Raw genomic sequence first — 27011 nt, forward strand, 5'->3', positions numbered from 1 at the left:
ACTGTAGATCCTAATATGAAATCCTAATATGAAAAACGATGTGATTTAATGCTCTATGCCTTACCTTGACTTTGTCTATTTTGCTGCTATCTATTTTATGCTCGTTTTAATTACTTATGTATACTTTTATGTCTGCACTTTATGCATTGCTCTTGATCTGCAATTATGTGCTCATTTGATGCCTGTCATTTTATTAAATTTGTTACTGCTGTGAAGCACTTTGAGCTGCAATACATTTTATTAATATTATTATTATTATTATTATTAACATTGTTTACTGTGCATGTGTGTGACAGGACAAGTGGCTTCTGGCGCGTGCGAAACAACAAGGTGCTTCAGGGGATACCCCATGCCTATTGGTCACTTCTGGAAGGGTCTGCCCTCCAACATCAATGCTGCCTACGAGAGGGACGATGGGAAATTCGTCTTCTTCAAGGGTAGGTCGCTCTTCTTCAAGGGTAGGTCGCTTCTTCTTCAAGGGTAGGTCGCTCTTCTTCAAGGGTAGGTCGCTCGCGTCATCCAGATTGGAACCAGATTTAGGATGACATCATCCACTGGTGGCAGGATCCAAGTCATAGACTGGTATCAACATCTGTTCCTTCTTTCTTCTCTTCTCCCCTCCCTCTCTCTCTCTGTTTTGAACTATTCCTCTCCTTGTCTCTCTTTCTCCCCCCCTCTCTTTGTCTCTCCTCTCTTCCTCCCCCTTTCTCTCTTGTCTCCCCCTCTCTCTTTGTCTCTTTATTCCCCTCTCTCTCCTTGTTTCTTTCTCCCCCCTCTCTTTCCCCCTCTCTCTCGCCCCCCCCCTCTCACTCTCTCTCTCTCTCTCTCTCTCTCTCTCTCTCTCTCTCTCTCTCTCTCTCTCTCTCTCTCTCTCTCTCTCTCTCTCTCTCTCCTCTCTCTCTCCTCTCTCTCTCTCTTCTCTCTCCTCTCTCTCTCTCTCTCTCTCTCTCTCTCTCTCTCTCTCTCTCTCTCTCTCTCTCTCTCCCTCTCTCTCTCTCTCTCTCTCTCTCTCTCTCTCTCACTCTCTCTCTCTCTCTCTCTCTCTCTCTCTCTCTCTCTCTCTCTCTCTCTCTCTCTCTCTCTCTCTCTCTCTCTCTCCATAATTCTTTCTACCTTTCTCTCCATCTTTCCCTGTCCTCCAGGTGACAGATACTGGGTGTTCTCTGAGTCCAGTATGGAGAAGGACTCTCCCAAGAGCCTGAAGGACCTCGGCACTGGTCTCCCCAAAGACAAGATGGACGCCGCTCTCTTCTACACCCCTACAGGACAGACGTACTTCTTCAGAGGAACTAAGTACGCCTCCTGTTAATGAAACTGGACATACATTGTTTTTTTTTTATTATTATTAATAATAATAGTGTAGAGGGTATTCTAATCCAACCAATCAAAACGGAGACATGGGAGATCTTGATAACACAGCTTTATTGGATGCACTTCAGTCTGCAGAGTGAAGGTTCTGCCTTTAGGGCGTATCCTCCATTAATTTGTACTTCCACAATAACAAAACCACATGACCTGAACAGTCAGCAGAGGTATTACACCAATAGGGATCACAACAAACTCATCACGAGGGGTTTGGTCAATGATGATCACAAACCCCTCCCACTCTCACAGAGCCCCTTGTTATCCTCATAGACCTTAACACATTGAGTGCCAGCAGGGGGCGCACGATTTATCACTTGAATGCCAGCCTTTTTGGACAGATTTTCCGATATTTCATGATTTACGCTGAGCTATTTCTATATTCTATATATGGCTATGTGTCTAATACGCCTGTCACTTATCAATGACTTGCTTGCAGTCAACATGTACGAAACGGATTGTTTTTTCATCTGTACATTTCCGTTTTATACCGTTTGAAAAACTGAAGTTTTTGGAAATTACTAGAAAAGATAATAAGATTCCGCAGAAATAGCCATTTACTGGAATACACAGAACACGTTGTCATTTTCCGGCTGATTTATGAATAGTTTTCAAATAAACGCTAGATTATCGATAGTATATGTGTACTTATGCACGCTAGAGAAGCGGGCTGAAAAATTGATTATCTATGACCTGGTCAGCGCTAACGTCATATACACACATACACACATAGGGGACACGTTGTGGAATATGTGAAAAAACATCTGATTACCCCAAGACTGGTAAAATCGATTCCTTACCTCACATCAGATGTTCTGCAAAAAGATTATTCCAATTCCTGATCGCCATTCCAAATATCGATCGCGTTTATTGATCCAACGATCCAACCTCGAAACACATAATCCACACTGCTCTGAGGGTCCACAATGAATGCAATAGTTTCGGGTTACATGCCTGAGAAGTAAAATGTGGATTCCGGGTTTTTTTCCCCCCATGCATTTCCATTGAGTCCAATCCAATGGGTGCATTGCCATCCGGGAGACGATAGGGGGCGGTATTTGCCCTGTTCGAGCTCATAGACAGTCCCAATGATAACGTGAGGCTGGATTGATGAAAAATGAATGGATATCGCTAATAAAAGCAATAACGATTCAATAACGAGATTTCTCGTCGTTGGCACTCAACGCATGGCGGCGAACAATGAGATTTCTCGTCGTTGGCACTCAAAGTGTTAAGACATATTAAAGGAGTATTCCCAAACTTGAATATTTGAAACAGGGTTATGAATATGATATGGAATATGATACATCAGACTAATGTGGAATATAACAGACAGAATGATCATCCCTCACATATTTCCACAATAGGCCTATATATTTTATTTATTTGTCAAGAAACTCAAAGACACTAAGACACATAAACATAGTTATATATACATATATACTGTACATACAAACATACATACTGTGTATATATATATATATTAAGGCTGTCAATCGATTAAAATATTTAATCTGATTAATCGCATGATTGTCCATAGTTAACTTGCGATTAATCGCAAATTAATCGCATATTTCTTATCTGTTCTAAATCTACCTTAAACAGAACTTTTTCAAGTTTTAATACTCTTATCAACATGAGAGTCAACAAATGCTTGCTTTATGCAGCCATTTAACACAAAAGGATGACCCTCATGCATTGCAAATTTGCATCAAATTCAAAACAGAGTGATGCACAAACTAACTTAACACTTTGATCGCCATGGTTAAATTCATAATTTACCATCCCTAGCCAGCTCTATTTGTCTATGGAGAAGTTCCCCTTCTTTGCAGGGCTATAACTTTTTAAATTCTATTGCTAAATTGACATTATTATGGCCCATTCAATGTCCTATATGTATTGTTCAGGGTGTATCAATGTTATACTTTTTCATTCACATATTCATACTAAAATACAGTCTAAAGTATAAGTATGTTTTTATCGTTTTCTGCAGCTTTCTCCAGAACTTGATTTATAGCCCCAAATGCACTATATTGATGATCAAATACAGTTTGGTAGCGATCGGTGCCAGATGAAAAATTTCAACTGGAGGTACTTCTAGAAGTTACTACGTATCATCTGATATTGACCGGATGGGCGGGGGGTCGTTTATAATTCCGTGGGCAACGTTATATCATTTGTCTAGTGTGGGTCATATGGTCATCAGAGCAGTTTATATGGAACACGTTAGAAAATAACGCTGGATCTTACCGTATGTTCCTCACGCCGTTGGACGATCAGCTTGGAGTAGACAGTTTTCGATTATGGGATGTTGATATAGATGAACCATTTCCAGGTTGTATAATACTATATACGTCCAAATAACGTTGTTTATTGAGTTAGGGCGAGCGATTGATTATCCAGTGTGTTGAGATGGAGTCCGGCTACCGATCGCGAGTGCCCGGACGAAATATGGATGAGCACTTCCTGTTTGGCGCGCCCCTCCCTCTTGGCCGATCTGCTGATTGGCCACCAGATGGCGCTCTTGAACCGTTAGACAGTTGAGTGGAGCTCACCAGTACATCTCATGTCTCCGGAGGAGAAATATGATTTCGATCACAGATTTTTGAATTATTGATATCAAAGACGAGTTACGGTGTCTTCGGCAGAATGAGCATGGCGAGGAATGACGTCTAAACACGTCATCGGCGATTAAAGTGTTAAAAGAAAATAATAATTTAAAACAATGAATAAAGTGTGTATGAAATAATAGGGGAAAGAAAACATTAGGAACTTGTTACATTCACCCACACAAGGGCTGAGGACTCACACCCCCTGCGCCCCCCTCTCTCTCTCACACACACACACACACACTCTCCCAGCTCTTTGCCCCTTCCCCTTCCCCATCCCCATCTCTCTCTCTCTCTCTCTCTCTCTCTCTCTCTCTCACACACACTTTGAGTCAGAAACAAACATAGTATCAATGAGAATATCAATAATACACCCGAGTGAAGTCTAGTAAAAAAAATAAAAATAGACTTCCGGTTACGCTACAACATGTAGCACACGCATTTTGCAATTGCTCCGCTCCCACTAACGCTAATTTCGTTTAAAAACATTATTTGGACAGTAAAGAAAGAGAATAGACCACATCGTATGTATTGTTAAGACCCTCTACTAACCATATCAAAAGACAATATGGTTAAAGGTGGAAAGAAGGCAGAGAAAATAACTACGGCAACTTCAACGGCGCAGGACGTAAAAAAACGAGTAAGACGCGTCCTAACCGTCGCTGGTTCTGAGCCGACGGCGACAAGCTCCGAGGAGGAGAAGGAAGAGGACAACTTACCGGGATCATCGATTACGGTCCCCGAAAGAGAGTCAATAGAGACCAACATAAAAGAAGGTACAGATTCAAGCTCCGTGAAAGGGAGAGCAGCCAGATTTATGGATTCCAACGTCACTGCATCTATCTACCATATGCCGTCAACTGAAGAAAGCAGAAATCCACCCGATTTCAACACACTGTCTAACCTGATGGTAGAACAGTCTAACCTGATGAAAGAACAGTTAGAACAGTCTAACCTGATGAAAGAACAGATGGTAGAACAGTCTAACCTGCAGATTACACACATCAAGGCGCTCGAGGCAAACGTCGAGGCTAAATTCGATCGCATCGAGGCTAAATTCGATCGCATCGATGAGAAATTAGAAGAAGTCAAGAAAGCGATCGATGCACAGTCAAAGCGAATCACGACAGTGGAGATTTCGGTGACAGAAAACACAAAAGCAGTCAAGGCGAACGAAGGTATCATGACAGAGATGGGAGAAGAGATGGAAAAAGTTAAAGATGAATACCGGAGGGAAATAAAATTGCTTAAAAACGAAGTGATGGAGAGGCAACTAGAAACCCATCGTTACCACAGGCGGAATAACATCCGCATTGTGGGGCTTGATGAATCAGTGAACTGCGATGACATCAACTTTCCAAAAGAGTTATCAACGATTTTGGAAAACTCCGATCCAAACAAAGTGCCAGAAGTGGAACAAGTTTACAGAATTGGTTCCCAGGGGCAAAATATCAACGGGCCGAGAGTCATCATTGTCACTCTGCGGAAAACTACAACAAGGGATGAAATCATCAAATATGCTCGCAACCAACGTGGGAAGCTGAAGTATGGTGATAAACCAATATTTATCTACGAAGATTTGAGCAGAGAGGCCATCATCCGACGTCAACCATACAAAGTTGTGATGCAAAAGCTGTACATAGCCGGCCACAAGCCAAGGCTAGCATATCCGGCGCTGTTATCATTCTTGGACAATAACGGCCGCAGGTCAGGTCCATTTACACCCTTTGATGCTGAGGATTTCCTGAATCAAAATGCAACAAATAACCCAAAGCATGACGGAAATGCCGGAATCAGTTAAGCCTCTCTCTAAATATATACCAGTGTTGGAATGACTTTATTGTGTTCATCAATGAGGTCATTCCACCAGTGTTGGAATGACATTGTTGTGCTCATCAAAGTAGCAAACGATATGCAAGTCGTCTATAACAAAGTGTACAGTGTATAATACGATTCATAATACATTATAATTTCAGTCTCTGGTCTCTGAGGGGACAAATAAATATCAATGCAAAAAGATCTATCTGGAATATTCTGGGTTTATCGCTCAAATGCCCTGGGTCTCTTAGATCATTCTGGAATGTAAAATAGTCTAGGCACTAGTATATTCTACAATCTTCTAGAATATAAGGCACCATGACAACGAAGCATACAACTCTAACAATAACATTCGGTGTGCATACACATAGCATATAATAAATTAAATGAAGTGCAATCAGCCCTTAATAATACTTTAAAATTATCCACACATAAACGTATGAGCACAGCAAGGTTATTCTAACAATTTAAGTAATCACTCCATTAAAGGCACATTGAAGCGCTAAAAGGCGCTGCTTTTCTATCTTATCTAATCAGTTAAATCGGTTCTAGTGGCTTCTCCACGTTGATAATTATTTATCTCTTATTCCTTATCTATATCTTTCCATTGATTTTTATTTTATTAAATTTTTTCTTCTCATCACTCTATATTTTTTAAATATAATTTAACTTACATTGTTCTTTTCCAATGTTCTTCACATTAAGGTGTCAATATTACTATATATTTTTTAAATATATTGTAACTTACATTATTCTTTTCCAATGTTCTTCACATTAAGGTGTCAATACTGATCTACAATCTTTTCCTTTTTTTTCCCCCCACACGTTGGTGGAGGGTTCAAAGGAATATGTCGATAAAGGTTTATTCTCTTTTTATTTTATTTTTTATTTTTATCTTTAGGTTATTTATCACAATACTTCATTATAGTAAGGGAAGGTGCAAGACCAAAAGCGCCATTCTATTGCAATAGAATGGAAATGTTAGATCCTATGGCAATGAGCATAGGAAAATTAGGATTACAATGCTCAGGTTGGGCAATCCGGTGGACCATGGGAGAAAGTCAATCGCGGAGGATGTGTTCTTGGAACACAGGCATGTTCGACTTTCTGGGAGAGGGGAAAATAGGGGATTTTTATTTGTATATATATATGTTTTTAAGCTCAGCTCTCAACGGGACCTCATTAATTGGATGTGCATCTATTGTAGCTTCATACTCCAGAAACATTACCAAAAACTACACGAAAACATGCATAGACTATGGCTAGTTTGAATATAATGGTATGGAACACCGGTGGGATAAACAAACAACACAAGCGCAAAAGCGTGTTTACACTGATGAAAAAAGAACATGTGGACGTGGCACTATTAAGCGAAACGCACATTTTAGAGGGAGACATAAATACGTTAGCGGATAACATATACCATAATATTGGTCACTCTTCTTTTGCTACGAGAACTAGAGGGGTAGCCATAGTCGTCAGACGCAAATTAAATATCGAATTGAAAGGGGTATGGTCGGATGCTGAGGGGCGCATAACTATAGCTAGGATTATACACAATAACAGGAAAATTGCATTGGCAGCGGTATATGCCCCGAATTTGTACGAAGTGGGTTTCTTCACTTCACTAACAGGAGAAATGTTAAACCATCCCGAGTACTCATATATAATAGGTGCGGATTTTAATGCCATTTGGAACCCAAGGATGGACAAAACTTACCTTTCCTTCTCCAGCGAACAAAAGAATTCATCTAAAGCATTAAAAGATTGGTCGAAATCAACAGGAGTAACTGATTTATGGCGTTCACTTAACCCCATGACCCGCAAGTACTCCTGTCGTTCGGCGAGACACAACACACTATCCAGAATTGATTACGTCTTTGCATCCCCGAGAATATTTGATAAATACGAAGTGGAAATGACACCCAATGCGCTATCAGATCACTGCTACTTAATCCTGAAAGCAACATTTGGTACACTATCTACCCGGGCCCCCAGATGGCGTTTTAATTCGATGCTGCTTAACAACAAGGAATTCATTACACAAATTAAAGAAGCTCTCACAGTATTCCTACAAGATAATGCTAACTCGGTGCAAGATCCCAGAATATTATGGATGTCGGTAAAGAATATGATCAAGGATTTCTCGGATAGATTTACCTCCATATTGCGCAAAAATCAAAACACAAAACTGTCTGAAATGGAAACGCTTTACTCAACGCTTTTTAATTCTTTAAAATACAACAACTCTACTAGACTAGATAACCAAGTTAACATTCTAAAGACCGAGATCAAAGCAATGTACAGACAAAAATCGGAATTGCAAATACGCAGCACTAGACAACAGCAGTACTTCCAAGGTTCTAAACCTAGTCACCTATTAGCCATGCGACTAAGAATTAATGCAAAATTTGCAGATATAACTGCCATTAGGAAACAACAAGCTCTAGTAACAGAACCCAAAATAATAAACGATACATTCAAAGAATTCTACTCCGATTTATATAACTCAGAAACGACCTTTGATCAAGACAAATTAGACACATATCTTAATCAAATTACTCTCCCTAAACTTACGGATGAAGACGCTAAACAGTTAGAAGTACCGATCACATTAGAAGAACTCAAGAAGGCCATATCCGGAATGAAAAACGGCAAAGCTCCGGGAATTGACGGTATCCCATCAGAAATGTACATTTCTTGCTGGGACATATTTGGACCCTTATTACTAAATATGATCTTATACTCAGTCAAAGAGGGAAGCTTCATTGAACACCAAAATACCGCACTCATTTCAGTTCTTCACAAAAAAGACAAAGACCCCACTGAATGCGGTAGTTACCGTCCTTTAAGCCTCCTCGGAACCGATGTCAAACTGTACTCTAAGATATTAGCCATCAGATTGCAAAAGCATATGACGTCTTTAGTTCATACGGACCAAACAGGCTTCATAAAAGGTCGCCTGATCAATGATAACATAAGGCGAATACTGCACGTACTAGATACAGACAAAGAGGACATCACACCTAAGGCGATACTATCCCTGGATGCTATGAAAGCATTTGACAGGTTGGAATGGTCGTTTCTATGGGCAGTATTGGAAAGGATGGGGTTAGGAAAAGGTTTCATTGATATGATTAAAGTACTATACAAGGACCCATCGGCCATGATTACAACAGGCACAATCATCTCCAAAATCTTTCCGGTATCACGCTCTGCCAGACAGGGTTGCCCTCTTAGTCCCGGACTATTCAATTTATCATTAGAGCCTTTAGCACAATATATAAGACAATCCCAATCCATAGAACCAATCGTAATCAAGGGCACACAACAAAAAATTAGTTTATATGCGGACGACGTAATATTGTTCATGCAAAACCCCAACACCACATTGCCTCATCTGCTCAAGTTGATTGAGAACTTTGGTGATTTATCGGGATTTAAGATAAATTGGCCGAAGTCGGCTTTCCTTCCACTTAACACCCCTGCAAAAAAAGATACAACCCTCCCAGGTGCGATACCGATGGTAAAACATTTCAGATGCTTGGGAGTGGAAATATTCCCCACCATAAGACAAACGGTGAAGCACAATTACACAAAATACAGAACAAAATCAAGGACGACCTGGACAGGTGGGCAAAACTTAAAAACTCAGTACAGGCAAGGGTATCAATAGTTAAGATGGATGTATTACCAAGAATCAATTTCTTCAGCTCAATGCTTCCGTTACCTCCTCCAGAGGGCTACTGGAAAAGATTACAAACCTCCACATACAAATTTATTTGGAATAACAAACCACCTCGCATAAAAAGATCCACCGCACAGAGAAGTAAAGCAGACGGTGGCATGGCAGTCCCAGATTTTTTACAATATTTTAATGCCTTCACATTAAGACCATTGAAGAAGATATGGTTTGACCCCGAGGCTTTGGTATCTTGGAGAAAATTAGAAGAAAACATAGTAGCCCCACAGAGATTGAAAGACATAGCATACACCAAACTTTCAATCAAGCATTGTGAGCGAGAATTTGGCCCAATAATAACCCATGCAATCAGGACATGGCGGGAAACACAAAGGAAATTTCCTAACAATCAAGTATGGCATAATCACACTCCCATATTCAATAACAATGCTCTCTTAATGGGAAAACGACCTATAAGATTCCCTGTATGGGAAGAAAGAGGCATACACTCATTAGGGGATATTTTTAATAACAAGGGCCTCTGTAGTTATGTCGAAATATGCATAAAGTTTAACCTCACCGAGTCCACATGGCTTTTTTACATACAGTTACGACTTTGTATGAGATCTCACGGTGTTCCATTACACATACCAATTGAACACCACAGATACCACAAATTTTTCTATGAAAGAGATACAATGGGAGGTTTTGTATCAGGTTTTTATTATCAATTACTAACGTCCTCGTACGAAACCCTTCAACTAGACAATGTCTGGAGGAGGGATATACCAGACCTGGAAAATGACTTTGATTGGCAAGGAGCCTGGGCAAATGTCCGACTTACATCAAGGAACCCGGATCATCAACAAATCAATCTGAACTATATTCACAGGACATACTTGACTCCTATAAGGCTGTGCAAAATGGGGCTTATACAAGACTCCAAATGCTCCCAATGTACAAATGGGGACGAAGGAACATTTATGCACATGTATTGGGACTGCCCACCAGTTAAGGCATTCTGGAAAGATGTGTCCCAACAATTATCAATACTCGTATTTTGGAATATACCTGTACACCCCGCGGTATTGCTATTGAATGATGTTTTTGAGTTTGCAGTGAACCCACAACTAAAAAGATTGGTTTTATCGGGTATCACAGTAGCTAAAAAACTGATTGCATCACGTTGGATTCAACCGGAAAAAATGTGCCGGAAAGTGTGGTTTCTTACATATCTTGATGTGATATATCAAGAAATATCAACAGCAAGAATTCTGGGGCTCAATGAATCCAAAATGTTAATGTGGTTAGAAGTGGTGGAGAGAATAAAAGCTAGCCTATAATGGTGATGTCTGGTTAGGAGTGAGGGATAATGGAGGTACTATCCAAGAGGGGGTCCGGGAGGGGGGGATTGGAGCTGGAGCATATGTGTGTAGGGTTTTAGAAAATAGGTATTCGGGGTATATTATATACTAACATTTATATAATTGTAACTTTGCTGGATATACACGGTATACGGTTAAAATGTTATTATTGACTATTTTTGTTTTATCCTGTTTCTGTACTTGCATATATTTTAACCACCTTTACTGAAAGTTTCATTATACATTGTGTGTTGAGTACTGACTTTTAATAAGTTTTGTTTTGCAATAATAAAAAAAATTAAAAAAAAAAAAAAAAAAAAAAAAATAATAATAATTTTCTTTTAATAAAAACGTTAATCGTGCGCTAAAATAAATAGTGGCGTTAAAAGAATTGCGCATTAATACCGCGTTAACTTTGACAGCCTTAATATATATATATTAAGGCGGCTGGGTGGTGCAGCAGACTAAGCGCTCGTCACCAACGCAAGAGACACTGGTATCGAATCCGGCTGTCAGCGTTGCCTCCGGCTTGACCGGCCGGCATACTGGCTCGATTGGCAGAGTCAGCGGGAGGGAAGCCGGTGGGTGGGTCCGGGTTGTTGTAAACAACGACTCCTACAGTTTGGTCGGGGTGCCTGCACAGCGAGGGAAGGATCTGGAGGGAGGTAGTGTGACCTTCCACACGTTACACTCTCCCAGTGAGAGTCCGCGCTGCCAGGTGAAAAGAAGTGGTGGGCTGGGTACACATGTGTCGGAGGAAGCATGTGATAGTCTCCGCCCTCCCAGACCGACGGTAGGGGGTAGAGTGCGCAACGACCAGGAAGGGGCTTGGGAATTGGCATAACGACTAACATTGGGAGGGGAGAAAAACGGAAAAAGAAGGGGGGAAAAAGAGAATAAAAAATATATATATATATTATATATCCATACCGGCATGTACTACAGTATAATCAAACATGAGACATGTTGTATGGTGAAACAAGCACAACATAAACATTGTTAAAGTCGTGTGAGTCATAAAACTAACAGATAGTCCATGAGATGAACCGCACACGTTTTCATTCCTGTAGCCACACGTATTGATGGTATCTCTCCCTCTCTCTTTGAACCGAACAGCATGCTTATTGTTGTCTAAGCAAACCCTGTTCACCTGTCCTGGCCTGCTCTGCCAAGTTGTACTCATTCCATTCTTATCTGCGACAATATGCGCTGTAATAAATACACAGTACAGTAATATCCTTCTTCCGTTTCTATGATTCATATCCTGTGCTTTCTGCCTTTTCCTTCCACGTGCAGTTCGTCTGTGACTCAGCGCGGTGACTCCAGGCGCAGTGCAGCGATACAGACTGTTCATTCTGGATAGATCGCGGAGGTTGCCCCTCATTCACAATGACGTTGAGTTCCACAGACACGGTTCAAAATAAGTGACACGAAACACAACATAAAAATAAATAAAAGAGGACTCAAATAAAAAAGTTAAATGATTATAGCTTTAGTTATAATCCCTCCATAAACTTCAGATGGTCCAAAATTTAGCTGCCCGCCTCCTCACAAACACCCGGTCCCATGACCACATCACTCCTGTCCCCCACTCTCTCCACTGGCTCCTAATCAAGGAACGCATAAACTTCAAAATACTACTCCTCACCTTCAAAGCCCTCCATAACCTGCCACTGCTTCCCTCACTGTCCCGTCATCCAAACTCAAAGGCTTTCACGTGCTGCACCCCGATCCCATGTCAAAACCCACCTGTTCTCCATAGCATTTAACCTTCTCTACCCATAACCACCCTCCTGCATCCTGTTGTTATTGTTTGCTCTATGTTCCTGAATCCTGTGTATTTCATATTGTTCCCTGTTTCCCCTGTGGTTCTATGCTTCTTTTGTTTCTTCGTTTTTCTTTTCTTTCTGCCTACTGTCAGCGACTTCGGGTTACTGAGAAGCGCTCTATAAATTGAATGAATTATTATTATTATTATTATTATTATTATTATTATTATTATTATTATTATTATTATCTTCTCATGAGATAATCTTCGTAATTTTTTTTTTTTTTTTTTTGCTTTTTTTCTCCCATCCATAACATTTAGTCGTTATGCCAATTCCCTTCCTGGTCGTTGCGCACGCTGACGGTCTTACTGGCGGTCTGGGGAGGGTGTAGACTAAGGCTGCGGTTACGGCCAGTTTTCGTTTTCAGTTTTCAGTTTCAGTTTCGTTTTTCAGAACGTTACGTAATGGCAGGCAAGTTAGACATCGTTTTGCCTCCTGAGCACAGTGATGTATATACATGTAGTACAATGCCAAAGCAGTAGGTGGCGATGTAGTTCAAACATGAAGGCAATTTTCAACCAATCAGAAAAGTTGAACGTGCCAATACACTCCTGCTAAAAAACAACAATCCACCATCTTTAAATACCTCGCGTGAGCCATTTAGCCAACGTAGCATTAATTTTTCAGCAAAGAAAGTGCAATAAAAGTGCAATAAACAAAACGGATACATTCACTGTGTGTTCTGCCTCTCATTTGTTGATGAAACAAAACCAACATCAACACAATTTACCACCAAGAGCGGATAGTTTAGTCTCACAAAAAGATCTCTGATGTTGTTAGCTACATGCTAATGTGAATGGCATTCTCCATGTATATAGTTAGCATCGAGGCTATTAACGTTGTAATGTTAACGCTAGTAGAAATGGATGAAAACTTTATTTAACAGATTGCAGAATGGGTACAATACTATACGGCTCAATACACACAATTGTTAAGGGTATGCAGACTGTTGTAGTTTTGGACTTGGCTCCTTATAACAATAACTTGACAACACGTTGGTAGCCGCAGCTACTTGGGACAGCTCTGCTGAAAAACACTGGAAATAACCATGCGGGTCTCTACTGCGCATGGGCATTGGGCAGAGCGGCTCCGTATCGCGCAAATTACATGGCACCATTGTCGGCGAGTTTCCAAAACGAAAACACCTTTTGAGCGTTGCCACTAGGAAAACGCGTTTTCCTGCCAAAACTGCGTTTCTTTTTAACTTGGACATGCAAACGTAATCATTCGAAAATAGAACGTTGCTGTTTTAGCCCAGTGTAACCATGGCCTAACACATGCCTCCTCCTCCTCCACTTCATTTCACCTGACAGTGAGGAGTTTCACTGGGAGAACGTAAAACACTATCTCCCCCAGATCCCCTCCCTGCTGAACAGGTGCCCCGACCGACCAGTAGGAGTCGCTATTTGCAACGACCAGGACTCATACCCCACCAGCTTCCCACCCGCGAACACTGACAATTGTGTTTGTAGGGACGACTGACCAAGCTGGACAGCTGACTGAGTCTCTGCGGTGGTAGGCGAGTCCTTAGACCTCTAAGCAGGGCCAGCCCGTGGGTCTGTTGGGCCCTGAAAATGGGCATCTTTTCACCGCAGCAGCTCGAACTCTCAGTGGCGAGGAGTAATGCGTGGGAGGCTCACGCTGCCCCCGCTACTTCCTGCTTCCACCGCACCGGCGTCACCAAACCGACCTGTAGGAGTCGCTGTCCACAACGTCCAATCCCCATCCACCGGCTTTCCCACCCTCTAACACAGCGGTTCCCAAACTTTCTTGGCCGTGCACCCCCTGTCACCTCCCGACCTAGCTGACGTACCCCCCAATGGGTTTCCGTTAGAAAAAGTTCTTGCTGGTCTCCGTGCACAGATGAAGCACACCTGTGTCAGACACGCCAGAGACATTATTGTTTATTATTATTATTAAAACGTGCGTTTTTTATTAAACCGTTTCTTGAATTTCATGATTTACACAGTGAAAATCCCCATTTGAAATAATGTATATTAGTTATATTTATTAGTAAAATAACACCACAGCACCGCCATTAGCCTTTTCATGTCACGCACCACCTAGAGGGCGCTCGCGCACAGTTTGGGAACCACTGCGACTTGCCAATTGTGTTAGTATGAACGACCGACCAGCCGGTAGCAACGCCGAGAGCTGGGCTCGAACCCAGCGTCTCCTGCGTTAGTGGCGAGCGCCTTGCCCACTGCGCCAATCAGCCGCCCCTATAAATAATTTTTTTATATATATGTAACGGTTGTGACATCATCACCTTAAACTTTGATGCCCCGAGGAGTTTCGAACCTGGGTCTCCCACGCTGCGGGCAACAGCACAGACCGCTATACCAATACGTGAACTCACTGCTTTGCAACGTGTCTATGTGTCTATTAAGGGTGAGAGTGAGTTTAACCCATAGCACCGCTACTCGCCCCAGTCACTTCACAACATCTGAAGTCCATCGTGACTGCGCTTCGCGGTACCATCCGTTACACTCACCCTCCTTAAACTCACTCCACTCCACCCAAGGCATACGTGTCATTCGGCACCAATGTAACGGTTGTGACATCGTCACCTTAAACTTCGTTGCCCTGAGGGAGTTTCGAACCTGTGGTCTCCCACACCGCGGGCAACAGCACAGACCGCTATACCAAGAAGTGAACTCACTGCTTTGCAACGTGTCTATGTGTCTTTTAAGGGTGAGAGTGAGTTTAACCCACATCCCACTCCACTGACACATGCCTTCTCTATTTGAACGACCACATCAAACAAGAGGTGGACGCGGGCAAATACTGCGGCATGGTCATGCTGGACCTACTAAAGGCCTTCGACACTGTCAATCACTCCATTCTGATTGACAAGCTAAAAGCAATTGGTTTTGATAGTCTATCAGTGAGCTGGATCAATCCTACCTGGAGGGGAGAGAACAGATGGTGGAGGTAAACGGTACCCTTCCCCCCCCTCCCAGTGAGCTGTGGTGTTCCACAAGGAAGCATACTAGGTCCGCTACTGTTCCTAATTTATTCCAATGACATGTCGTCAGCTTGTGACTGCAACTTGTTCCTGTTCCCGGACGACTCAGTCCTGCTGGTCTCTGACAATGAATGATGATGAATGATGAATAGTTTTATTTTCGGTCTTTGTCTACAGATCAATCAAAAACACACATGTATGGACTTTCAAAAGGAAAAGAAAAAAGTTTAAAATCACAAATGTACATATTCAAAGTAAGCTCACACACAAAATCCAAACTCAATGACCAAAAAAAGGAATAGGCTAAAGCACATGCTTATTTTTGCCTATCCTTTACAATTCTTAAAAACTAAATATACTTTAATATAAGAAAGACAAATTTAAAATATGCTGCAAGATATACTTTTTTTTCTTTTTCTTTAAGTGAAAAAATAAAAGAGAAAATAAATGTTTGATGTTTTACTCAAAACTGTACTCCTGAATTATTTTATCCTTCAGGGCCTTTTTAAATCTCCCCTGAGAGGTACACAACTTCAACCCGTCACTAAGACTATTCCACAATTTAACTCCCAAAATTTAAACACATCTAGCTTTTACATTAGTTCTTACCTTTTTATATGTTTTAAGAATACACAACCCTCTTAAATTATACTTTCCTTCTCTTGGTTGAAAGAGACATTGAATACAAGCTGGTAGGTTCTTACTCTTAGCACGAAAAATGATCTCCAATGTTTTTTTTTTTTTTTTTTTTTAACTTTGGCCATTCCCCTGGCTCTTTTATACGTTTATCGCATTTATTCTGGTCAAGGATGACCGACAGAAACAGGCTGAAAGGGTTCAGATGGGGGGGAAGACACTCTGGGAAAGGCACGGCTGCAGTCCGGGATTCGAACTCGCTAAACCCCAGATCCGTGACGAGCACGGTTGTCCCCGGCGCCGAAATAGCGCTCGAGGTACGTGGTGAGCTACTGGAGCTCCCCGATCTCCAATGTTTTTATGTAAACCATATCTACACATTTTAATGTGCAGGACTTTATGAATAATGGATTTGTCGATTCAAGATAACTAGCTTTATTTATTATTCTAATAGCTCTTTTCTGTAGTTTAATAATAGGATCTATATTTGTTTTATAAACATTCCCCCAGACCTCAACACAATATGACATGTATGGCACAAGAACAAGTTACAGGTTGAAAAAACCCTCAGCTTGGAACTAGGCAAAATCTGCACCTGGCTCGCTGATAACAAACTATCATTACGGGGCGGCTATGTGGTGTAGTGGGCAAGGCGCTCGCCATCAACGCTGGAGATGCTGGGTTCGAATCCAGCTCTCGGCTTTGCTATCAGCTTGGCTGGTCGTTCATACTAACACAATTGGCAGTGTTAGGGGTGGGAAAGCTGATGGGTGGGTCCTGGGCATTGTGGAACAGCGACCCCTACAGTTTGGTCGGGCGCCTGCACAGCGAGGGTAGGATCTGGAGGGAGGTAGTGTGACCTTCCACACGTTACACTCTCCCGGTGAGAATCTGCGCTGCCAGGCTGGCTGCCGGCTGGCTGCACATGCGTCGGAGGAAAGCATGTGACAGTCTCCGGCCTCCCGGACCAACAGTAGGGGGGAGTGCGCAACAACCAGGAAGGGGGTTGGGAATTGGCATAACACTAATCATTACACCTGGGTAAAACAGAGTCCATTCTCTTCGGTTCAAATAACAAATTCAGCAAGACCGACGGCTTCTCAGTTACAGTGGGTGACGATATTGTCACAAGGAAAGATTAAATTACATACCTAGGTTCCATCCTAGAGGCAAATCTTTCCTGTGACAAAATGGCATCCAATGTAATCAAAAAAGTCAACCAACGAACTAGATTCTTGTACCGGATCTCCTCTCTGGTAAACAAGAATACCCTGAAGACTCTGGCAGGAGCACTCATTCAAGGGTACTACGACTATGATTGCACCTCATGGTACCAAAGCACCTCAAAAGCGCTAAAAACAAAATTACAAACATCACAAAACAAACTGGTCAGACTACTGCTTGACCTTACTCCTAGAACCCACCTCACCCCTGCCCACTTTGACAACCTAGGATGGCTTAGAGTAGTACAGCAACTTGCAATGGGCCTGGTCTACAAGATACACTACACAACTAAGGTACCCATGTACATGTCAAATTACTTCCCAAAGGTCAGTGAATACCATGACCACAACACCAGACGGAGCTCCATAAATCATGTGAAACCCAGATTTGGCTCAAACAAGGGACAAAACACGTTTCGCAATTATGCCACATAAATGTGGAACGCCCCAACCCACAGCTGTAAAGGAATGTGAATCACTACCAGTACCCACTTTCAAAACCACTCTCAAAGAGCACCTACGGGAGACTGCAATTCGAAACTGGCCCCTGTAAATGTCCTAACCCAACCCCCTCCAATGTACAGTAAATGTCCTAACCCAATAATACACAAGACCCTCTTCTTGGGACCAAGTAAGGCTTTGTGGATAATCCAATGTACAGTTACCCCACCCGCCTACCCACCCCCCCCAACCCCACCCACCCAACCACCTCCAATGTACAGTTTCCCCACCCCACCCCACCTACCCAACCCCTCTCCACCCCACCTACCCAACCTCCTCCAATGTACAGTTTCTTCGTCAAATGTATATACTCTCTTTTTTAGACTCTTTTTGTATCACAAACAGTACTGTATTTGTAAATCTGGTATGTCATAAATGTATAGATGTAGCAGTATTGTCTATCTATATATCATGTATGTCATATATGTTATGATGAATTGAAAATGGGGGACCCTGATGTAAACAAGACGAAAGTCTTTCTCTGGTCTGCATCCCCTTAACAATTGTGTGTATTGAGCTGTACTGTATTGTACCCATTCTGCAATCTGTTAATACAATTTTCAATCAATCAATCAAACAATAGTACCACTACTCGCCCCAGTCACTTCACAACATCTGAAGTCCATCGTGACTGCGCTTCGCGGTACCATCCGTTACATATATATATATATATTTATTTAATTATTTTTTTAATTGGGGGGGCCCCCTTCTTCCGGGGCCCTAGGCGACCGTGTGTATGGCCTGTAGGATGGGCAGCCCTGCCTCTATGCTACTCAGTTGCCCAAAGGACTTTTAGTTGCAGTTAGTTATCCTCTCTAATGTCTTGTCTCTAATGTCTTGTAAGTAAGTAAGTAAGTAAGTATTTATAAAGCACCTTTCATACATGTCATGTAGCTCAAAGTGCTGTACACAATTATAGGCATATATAACGATAAAAGCAATAAAGTCATAGTGATCAGTTAAGATCAATGTTAAAAAAAAAAAAATAATAATAATAATAATAATAGTAACGTAAAAATGAAAATAACGTAAAAACAGTCATTTGCTTACCAGTTTGGGAGAACAGGTCCGCACAAACATTTCCGCTCAGTGGCAACCGGAAATGCACTAAACCAATGACATTGTCTCTAATGTCTTACCCTCTGTCGGCAGGTACTTCCGCTTCAACGAGCAGACCCGCACGGTGGACAAAGACTACCCCAAGCCCATCAGCATGTGGAAGGGAGCCCCGGACAACATCAAAGCGGCCATCATGAGTGAAGACGGCTGTAAGTGTTCCTCTCGTGTCAAACAACGCAGGGATTCTGTCCACACATCAGCCACCCCGAGACAGACAGCCACCCGAGACAGACAGCTACCCTGAGACAGGCACCCTGAGACAGCCACCCCGAGACAGGCACCCCGAGACACTACAGCCACCCCGAGACAGGCAGTGCCTCTCAGGAACAGCGCCACAAGATAGGGGCAAAATATCACTAGCGCACTGTACTGGTGCAGGATTGACATGTTTGTGGGTGCAATCATCTTTATTTTTTAAATAATGTATTAATTATTGATAATAATAATAATTCATTACATTTATATAGCGGTTTTCTAGACAATCAAAGCACTCCTCACAATGTAGGGTGAAAATTGCCTCCTTCACCACCACTGTGTAGCACCCAACCTTGGGATACGCAGGTTCAATGGCTGCCATACACTGGCACCCAGCACACATCACACTACACAATGGCTGAACGGCTCAGGAGACAGGGATTGATGTCAGCCAATTAAAGGGAAGGGATGATTAGGTGGCCTTGATGTCAGAGACCTGATTGGGAATTTGGCCAGGAACGTCGGGGGAAAACTGAGGAAAACAAAAACAAACCATGTGAACTTTGGAAATTACTCAACAATCAACTAGGCTGCAGTAAAAAAAACTTAAAACCAGATTCTCAAACATAAACATAAAGACGGACAACACAATCATCACAGACAAGCTAGATGTAGCCAATTACTTAAAAAAAAATCACAAACATAGCCACAACACTGGTAAACAAACTACCCTCCCACTCAGGGCATTATGGGGTAGAACACATAGTAGCTTACTACAAAAACCTAGGGGTCCGCAAAGACGACTTCAAACTGGAAATGGTAACAACCGATGAGGTACTCAAAAAACTGAGCACCCTCCAACCTAACAAGGCCACTGGCCATGACAACATCCCCTCCAAATTCCTCAGAGACTCAGCAGCCGCCATCGCCCCAGTCATCACACACATAATAAACCTCTCCATAAAACAGGGACACGTCCCCAAGGACTTAAAAATTGCGAGAGTGACCCCTCTGCACAAAAAGGGCAGTAAATTAGACCCAGGCAACTACCGCCCTGTTTCTATTCTTCCCTCCATCTCGAAAGTCATGGAAAGAATAGTCTACGAACAGATTGAAAAGTACCTAGCGGGAAAAAATCTAATCTACGAATTCCAATCTGGCTTCAGAACATCCCACTCCACTGACACATGCCTTCTCTATTTGAACGACCACATCAAACAAGAGGTGGACGCGGGCAAATACTGCGGCATTGTCATGCTGGACCTACAAAAAGCCTTCGACACTGTCAATCACTCCATTCTGATTGACAAGCTAAAAGCAATGGGTTTTGATAGTCTATCAGTGAGATGGATGTAATCCTACCTAGAGGGGAGAGAACAGATGGTGGAGGTAAACGGTACCCTATCCCCCCCCCCTCACAGTGAGCTGTGGCGTTCCACAAGGAAGCATACTAGGACCGCTACTGTTCCTAATTTATGCAAATGACATGTCGTCAGCTTGTGACTGCAACTTGTTCTTGTTCGCAGACGACTCAGCCCTGCTGGTCTCTGACAAGAACAAGTTACAGGTTGAAAAAAACCTTGGCTCGGAACTAGGCAAAATCTGCATATGGCTTGCTGATAACAAACTATCATTACACATGGGCAAAACAGAGTCCATTCTCTTCGGTTCAAATAACAAACTCAGCAAGACCGACGGCTTCTCAGTTACAGTGGGTGACAATATTGTCACAAGGAAAGATGAAATTACCTACCTGGGCTCCATCCTAGAGGCTAATCTTTCCTGTGACAAAATGGCATCCAATGTAATAAAAAAAGTCAACCAACGAACTCGATTCTTGTACCGGATCTCCTCTCTGGTAAACAAGAACACCCTGAGGACTCTGGCAGGAGCACTCATACAAGGGTACTACGACTATGCTTGCACCTCATGGTACCAAAGCACCTCAAAGGCGCTAAAACTAAATTACAAACATCTCAAAACAAACTGGTCAGACTACTGCTTGACCTTACTCCTAGAACCCACCTCACCCCTGCCCACTTTGACAACCTAGGATGGCTTAGAGTAGACGACAGAGTACAGCAACTTGCAATGGGCCTGGTCTACAAGATACACTACACGACCAAGGTACCCATGTACATGTCAAAATACTTCCCAAAGGTCAGTGAATACCATGATCACAACACCAGAGGGAGCTCCACAAATCATGTTAAACCCAGATTCGGCTCAAACAAGGGACTAAACACGTTTCGCAATTATGCCACATCAATGTGGAACGCCCTACCCAAAGCTGTAAAGGAATGTGAATCACTACCCACTTTCAAAAACACTCTCAAAGAACACCTACGGGAGACTGCAATTCGAAACTGGCCACCGTAAATGTCCTAACCCAACCCCCTCCAATGTACAGTAAATGACCAAGTATGGTTGTCACTATTCCAATGTACAGTTTTGCTTGTACAGTTGTACAGTGTTCCCCCCCCCCACCCCTCCTGCCAAAGTTTTCAATCAATCAATCAAACCCCATAGGCGTTCGAGATTCAGTCATTCAGTAGATGATTGAAACCCTATATGAAACCCTTCATTTGAATGTCAGTATTCCAGTATCATTAGTGTATAATCACAGTGTGTTTTGCAATAAAGGAAGTGCCACCTCAAAAGTAGGTCATCGACATCTAGGAGTAGAAAACCAAGAGAGGACAAGCCAGTGTCTTAACCAGTGGTTATAGCGGCAAAGGTTTTCAAATGTAAACAAATGACTGGGACCAGAGGAGCAGCTTGATACGGGAGGTTTATCATCAGTGCTACCGCTGGCAGGTGACGTCATGGAGGTTTATCATCAGTGCTACAGTACCGCTGTCCAGGTGACGTCATGTAGGTTTATCATCAGTGCTACCGCTGGCAGGTGACATCATGGAGGTTTATCATCAGTGCTACAGCTGGCAGGTGACATCATGGTGGTTTATCATCAGTGCTACCGCTGGCAGGTGACGTCATGGTGGTTTATCATCAGTGCTACCACTGGCAGGTGACGTCATGGAGGTTTATCATCAGTGCTACCGCTGGCAGGTGACGTCATGGTGGTTTATCATATCAGTGCTACCGCTGGCAGGTGACGTCATGGTGGTTTATCATCAGTGCTACCGCTGGCAGGTGACGTCATGGTGGTTTATCATCAGTGCTACCGCTGGCAGGTGACATCATGGTGGTTTATCATCAGTGCTACCGCTGGCAGGTGCGTCATGGTGGTTTATCATCAGTGCTACCGCTGGCAGGTGACGTCATGGTGGTTTATCATCAGTGCTACCGCTGGCAGGTGACGTCATGGTGGTTTATCATCAGTGCTACCGCTGGCAGGTGACATCATGGAGGTTTATCATCAGTGCTACCGCTGGCAGGTGACATCATGGTGGTTTATCATCAGTGCTACCGCTGGCAGGTGACATCATGGAGGTTTATCATCAGTGCTACCGCTGGCAGGTGACATCATGGTGGTTTATCATCAGTGCTACCGCTGGCAGGTGACGTCATGGTGGCTGTACGTGTTCTAACTAAAATTAACTGAATAGCAGCAAACTAGATTCATTCCTTATTCCACAACTAGCCAGCTAATATTCATTACTGTTGCGTATATGTGAGATTCATTGCCCTCCTAGAGATGGTGGAGGTGAGACCTAGATAAATCCCAATGCCAAGATGTGATTGATTGAAATTCCTTTCTCCTAGCGTAAAGAGTGTGCCTGGTCTAAATCGAACGTCTCTGTACCTCTCTAGTCTCTGACCACAGAGCTGTTATCTCCGATAAACACAGATCACACCTCCCCGCACATCCCCCTGTCTCCAAGTCACACCTTGTTGTGGGTGAGGGAGCCACAACTCTTTAACCCTGTGAGGCCATGGTTACACTGGGGGAAAACAGCAACGTTGTATTTTTCGAATGATTACATTTGCATGTCCAAGTTAAAAGGAAACGCCGTTTTGGCAGGAAAACGCGATTTCCTAGCGGCAACGCTGAAAAGGTGTTTTCGTTTTGGAAACTCGCCGACAACAGTGCCATGTAATTTGCGCGAGCCGGATACGGAGCCGTTCTTGCCCAACGCCCATGCGCAGTAGTAGACACCGATGCCAAATTCTCCCCTGGCTGGACCTATACAGGATATCAGCTGCGTCCTCCTCAGATTGCCTGTAGCTGCGGCTAAACTAAGCTCATGTGTTGTCAAGTTATTGTTATAAGGAACCCAGTCCAAACTACAACCGTCTGCATCCCCTTAACAATTGTTTGTATTGAGCCGTATTGTATTGTACCCATTCTGCAATCTGTTAAATAACATTTTCATCCATTCATTCTACTAGCATTAACGTTACTAGATTAATGTACGATAGCCACAATGCTATACTGTTATAATGGCATATCCAAATCACGTTAGCACGTAAGATAACAAAATCTGCAATATTTTTGTGAGACTAAACTCTCCGCTCTTGGTGGTAAATTGTGTTGATGTTGGTTTTGTTTTCATCAACAAATGAGGCAGAACACACAGTGAATGTATCCGTTTTTGTTTATTGCACTTTTGTTTCTTGCTGAAAAATAAATGCTGGGGCGCCCCAGTGGCGAACCACATAGCGCGCTCAGCCGCGACACGGCCGACCCGGGTTCGACTCCCGAACCCGTCGTTATTTGCCGAATGTCTTCCCCCCACTCTGTCTCCCATTCCTCCTCTGTCTCTCTCTACTGGACTGCCCAGTAGCAATAAAGCGATAAAACGCCAACAAATAAATCTTTAAAAAAGAAAAAGAAATGCTATGTTGCTAAATGGCTCATGCGAGGTATTTAAAGATGCTGGCTTTGTTGTTTTTTAGCAGGAAGTGTAGTGACGCATTCAACCTTTCTGATTGGTTGAAAATGGCCTTCATGTTTGAACTACATCGCCACCTACTGCTTTGGCATTGTACTACATGTATATACATCACTTGGTGCTCACGAGACAAAACGACGTCTAACTTGCCTGCCATTACGCAGCGTTCAGAAAAGCTAAATGAAAACGAATAGTTTTGGCCCTAATGTAACCGCAGCCAGACCCTCGGTTGCAAAACATCACTTTTAGCTTTGAGCTATTTCAAAAAAAGTCTGTAAATGTACGTTTTTTAAGCACAATTACATAGTCAATGGGTCCTGTTGTTCAGCCTCACAGTGCTATTGGATAGTAAATGTGTTTATAGGTCCTACCCTCTAGCCTCTGAAGTTGCTAATGTCTTTTTTATTTGGGCCTCACAGGGTTAAGTGTGTTATAAGACTAGATTACACCTAATCAACTATGGCTCAAGATTATATAATTCTATGGTGAATTCTCTCACATCAATTACAGATGTTGAGATTTTACGAACTGATTCTCAGATTTTCTACGTCAGGCTAATTGATACATTCAGGCTAATTGGCGGGAACAGGGCGGAACAAAATGTCCGCCGCGAGAACGCGGTCACTACTTTCTCCCGTTGACTAACATCTCCTCCGTTGTCCCCCCTCTCCCCCCTCAGCCTACACCTACTTCTACAAAGCCAACAAGTACTGGAAGTTCAACAACCAGTACATGAAGGTGGAGTCCGGCTACCCCAAGTCCGTGCTCAGCGAGTGGATGGGCTGCGAAGGGGACGAGCCCAAGCGGGGGGGCCGTGAGGAGGAGGTGATCATCATCGAGGTGGACGAGTCGGAGGGCGGCGCCGGGGGCGCGGCGGCCGTGGTGATCCCCCTCCTCCTGCTGGTGTTTGTGGTGCTCACACTGGGCGCGCTGCTGTTCTTCCGGAGATACGGCACTCCCCGACGCCTCCTCTACTGCCAGAGATCCCTGCTGGATAAGGTCTAGACGGGAGTGACGGGAGAGGACTGACGGGACTGCCACGGAAGGACAGGAAGAAAGAGAGAGAGAGAGAGAGATGGAAAGAGCAACGGATGAAGGGGAAGAATGACTGGGAAGGAAAGAGGGGAAGAGATCGAAGAGGATAAGAGAGAGAGAGAGGGGAGGGGGGTTGAAGAGAGAGAGAGAAGGGACGGGGGAGATGGCAGAAGTATCAGGGTTTTGGGTGGTTTGTATTTACGCCACAAAAGATGAGAGACAGAGAAAGGGACTTAAAAAAAAAAGAAAAAACCTGAATCAGGAAAATGTGTATTTGTATGTTAACTATTTTACATTTACCGTGTTTTGTGCTCTGAGATTAGGAACAGACTCGCAGACACATTCATATGCGGGAGGGGGGGGGGGGGGGGCAGATTTGTTGAGCTGACTCAGTTGTAGTCTACCTTGCCCCCCCCCTTTCTTTCCTTCCCAGATAAAAAAAATAGTGGTACGTGCCTCTTTCTTTTTTTTTTACTCGACGACTCCAGCTGAACTGCTGTCTGATGTTCATATTTTCACCCCCCCCCCCCCATAAACTTCACTTTAGTTTTGCTCGGAAATTCATGTGTTTTGTTTTTTTTTGGTCTGTGAATCAAACCTATTGTTTCAATGTGAGTTTTCATTCCGCAAATTCAGCCAAGGGAATGTCTTCGTTATCTCTCTTTCTCTCTTCTTACCACTAAGAGGATTATTCTTTATCCCCACATCCCCCCCCCCAAAAAAGGTCAAAAGTCCTCAACAGGTATTCGGTCAGTTGGTCTTGAGACGGAAGCCATGTTCGTCCGGGCGCTATATCCCCCACCGCCGCGTGGGAGCGTTTCATGGCGGTGAATCTAATAGAACACGCCCCTTATGCACAGTGTTGACACTAACATAGAACTTGCCGAGCGCCTTTTCATACAGAGTTTTCTTGCTAGCCTTGTTGCTAGTATTCTCTCAGATATTTGTTCACGCTATATATGAGATATCAGCCAAATACAGTACCGTAGTCAGGCTAGTTCCCAAAAGTATTCAGCTCTGCCAAAACGTCTCATATGATGACCCCCCCCCCCCCCCCGCCCGGTAATTCCGTGTATAATTTACTACAAGGTGTTTTCCACCACCAATGTCTGCGCACAACTGTATCTCAAATCACTCAGACTTGGATGGAGACCCTTTCTCAGCACAAGCAGTCAGATGGACGGAGATATAGAGCTAATGTGGCTCACAGATGACGACAGTTTATTAATATTCCAATAGATACATTCATTATCAGTTCACCCAATAGGAGCAGAGCTGCTTGTCCATAAATGTTCCATTTAAGCGGTACAGTTTTCGGACCATAATTGTCTTAATTGTTCCGTTTTTACCTTTTGTAATTATTATTATCGTTGATATGAATACGTATTGTTATTATAACTATGGTTATTGTTATTGTTGTTGTCCTGGTAAAGTTTTGAAGACGTATTTTTCTTTTTTTATTTTGCATTTCTAGTCCTGCTGGACAGTGGCGGAAATGTGACAGTGATGGAAATGGCTCCCAGTTCACTTTCAGTGTGAGGAGGTGAATTAGATCTTTACAAGATATCGGTATTGTGAGTTTTAGGGGTGTCTTTGTTGTACCGAAGCGTATTCCCATTGGCAGGCACAGAATAACAATGCTATTTATGAACTATGATTCTGATGGTGCTCAATGTTTTTATCTTTTTTTTACGCAAATAAAAAATGTATTGATTTTTAATAACAATGATAATGGTAATGATATTTATAATGATGATGATGATGATGATGATGGTGATGTTGATGGATATCAATAAAAGGGAATGAGATTTTTC

At 42.9% G+C, this 27011-nt stretch overlaps 1 protein-coding gene across 1 annotated transcript; it reads left to right on the plus strand.

Moving 5' to 3' along the window:
- The first annotated feature begins 302 nt into the window (after nucleotides 1–302).
- Nucleotides 303–27011, plus strand: LOC311248765 (matrix metalloproteinase-14-like). The gene is made up of 4 exons (XM_084339594.1): nucleotides 303–437; nucleotides 1143–1293; nucleotides 19145–19260; nucleotides 24842–27011. Exons 1-4 carry the CDS (start codon nucleotides 350–352, stop codon nucleotides 25165–25167), a joined length of 681 nt encoding a protein of 226 aa, XP_084195720.1. The 5' UTR covers nucleotides 303–349; the 3' UTR covers nucleotides 25168–27011.

The sequence above is a fragment of the Notolepis coatsorum genome, assembly GCF_963971535.1.
Source record: "Notolepis coatsorum genome assembly, contig: SCAFFOLD_1850, whole genome shotgun sequence".
Lineage (NCBI taxonomy): Eukaryota > Metazoa > Chordata > Actinopteri > Aulopiformes > Paralepididae > Notolepis > Notolepis coatsorum.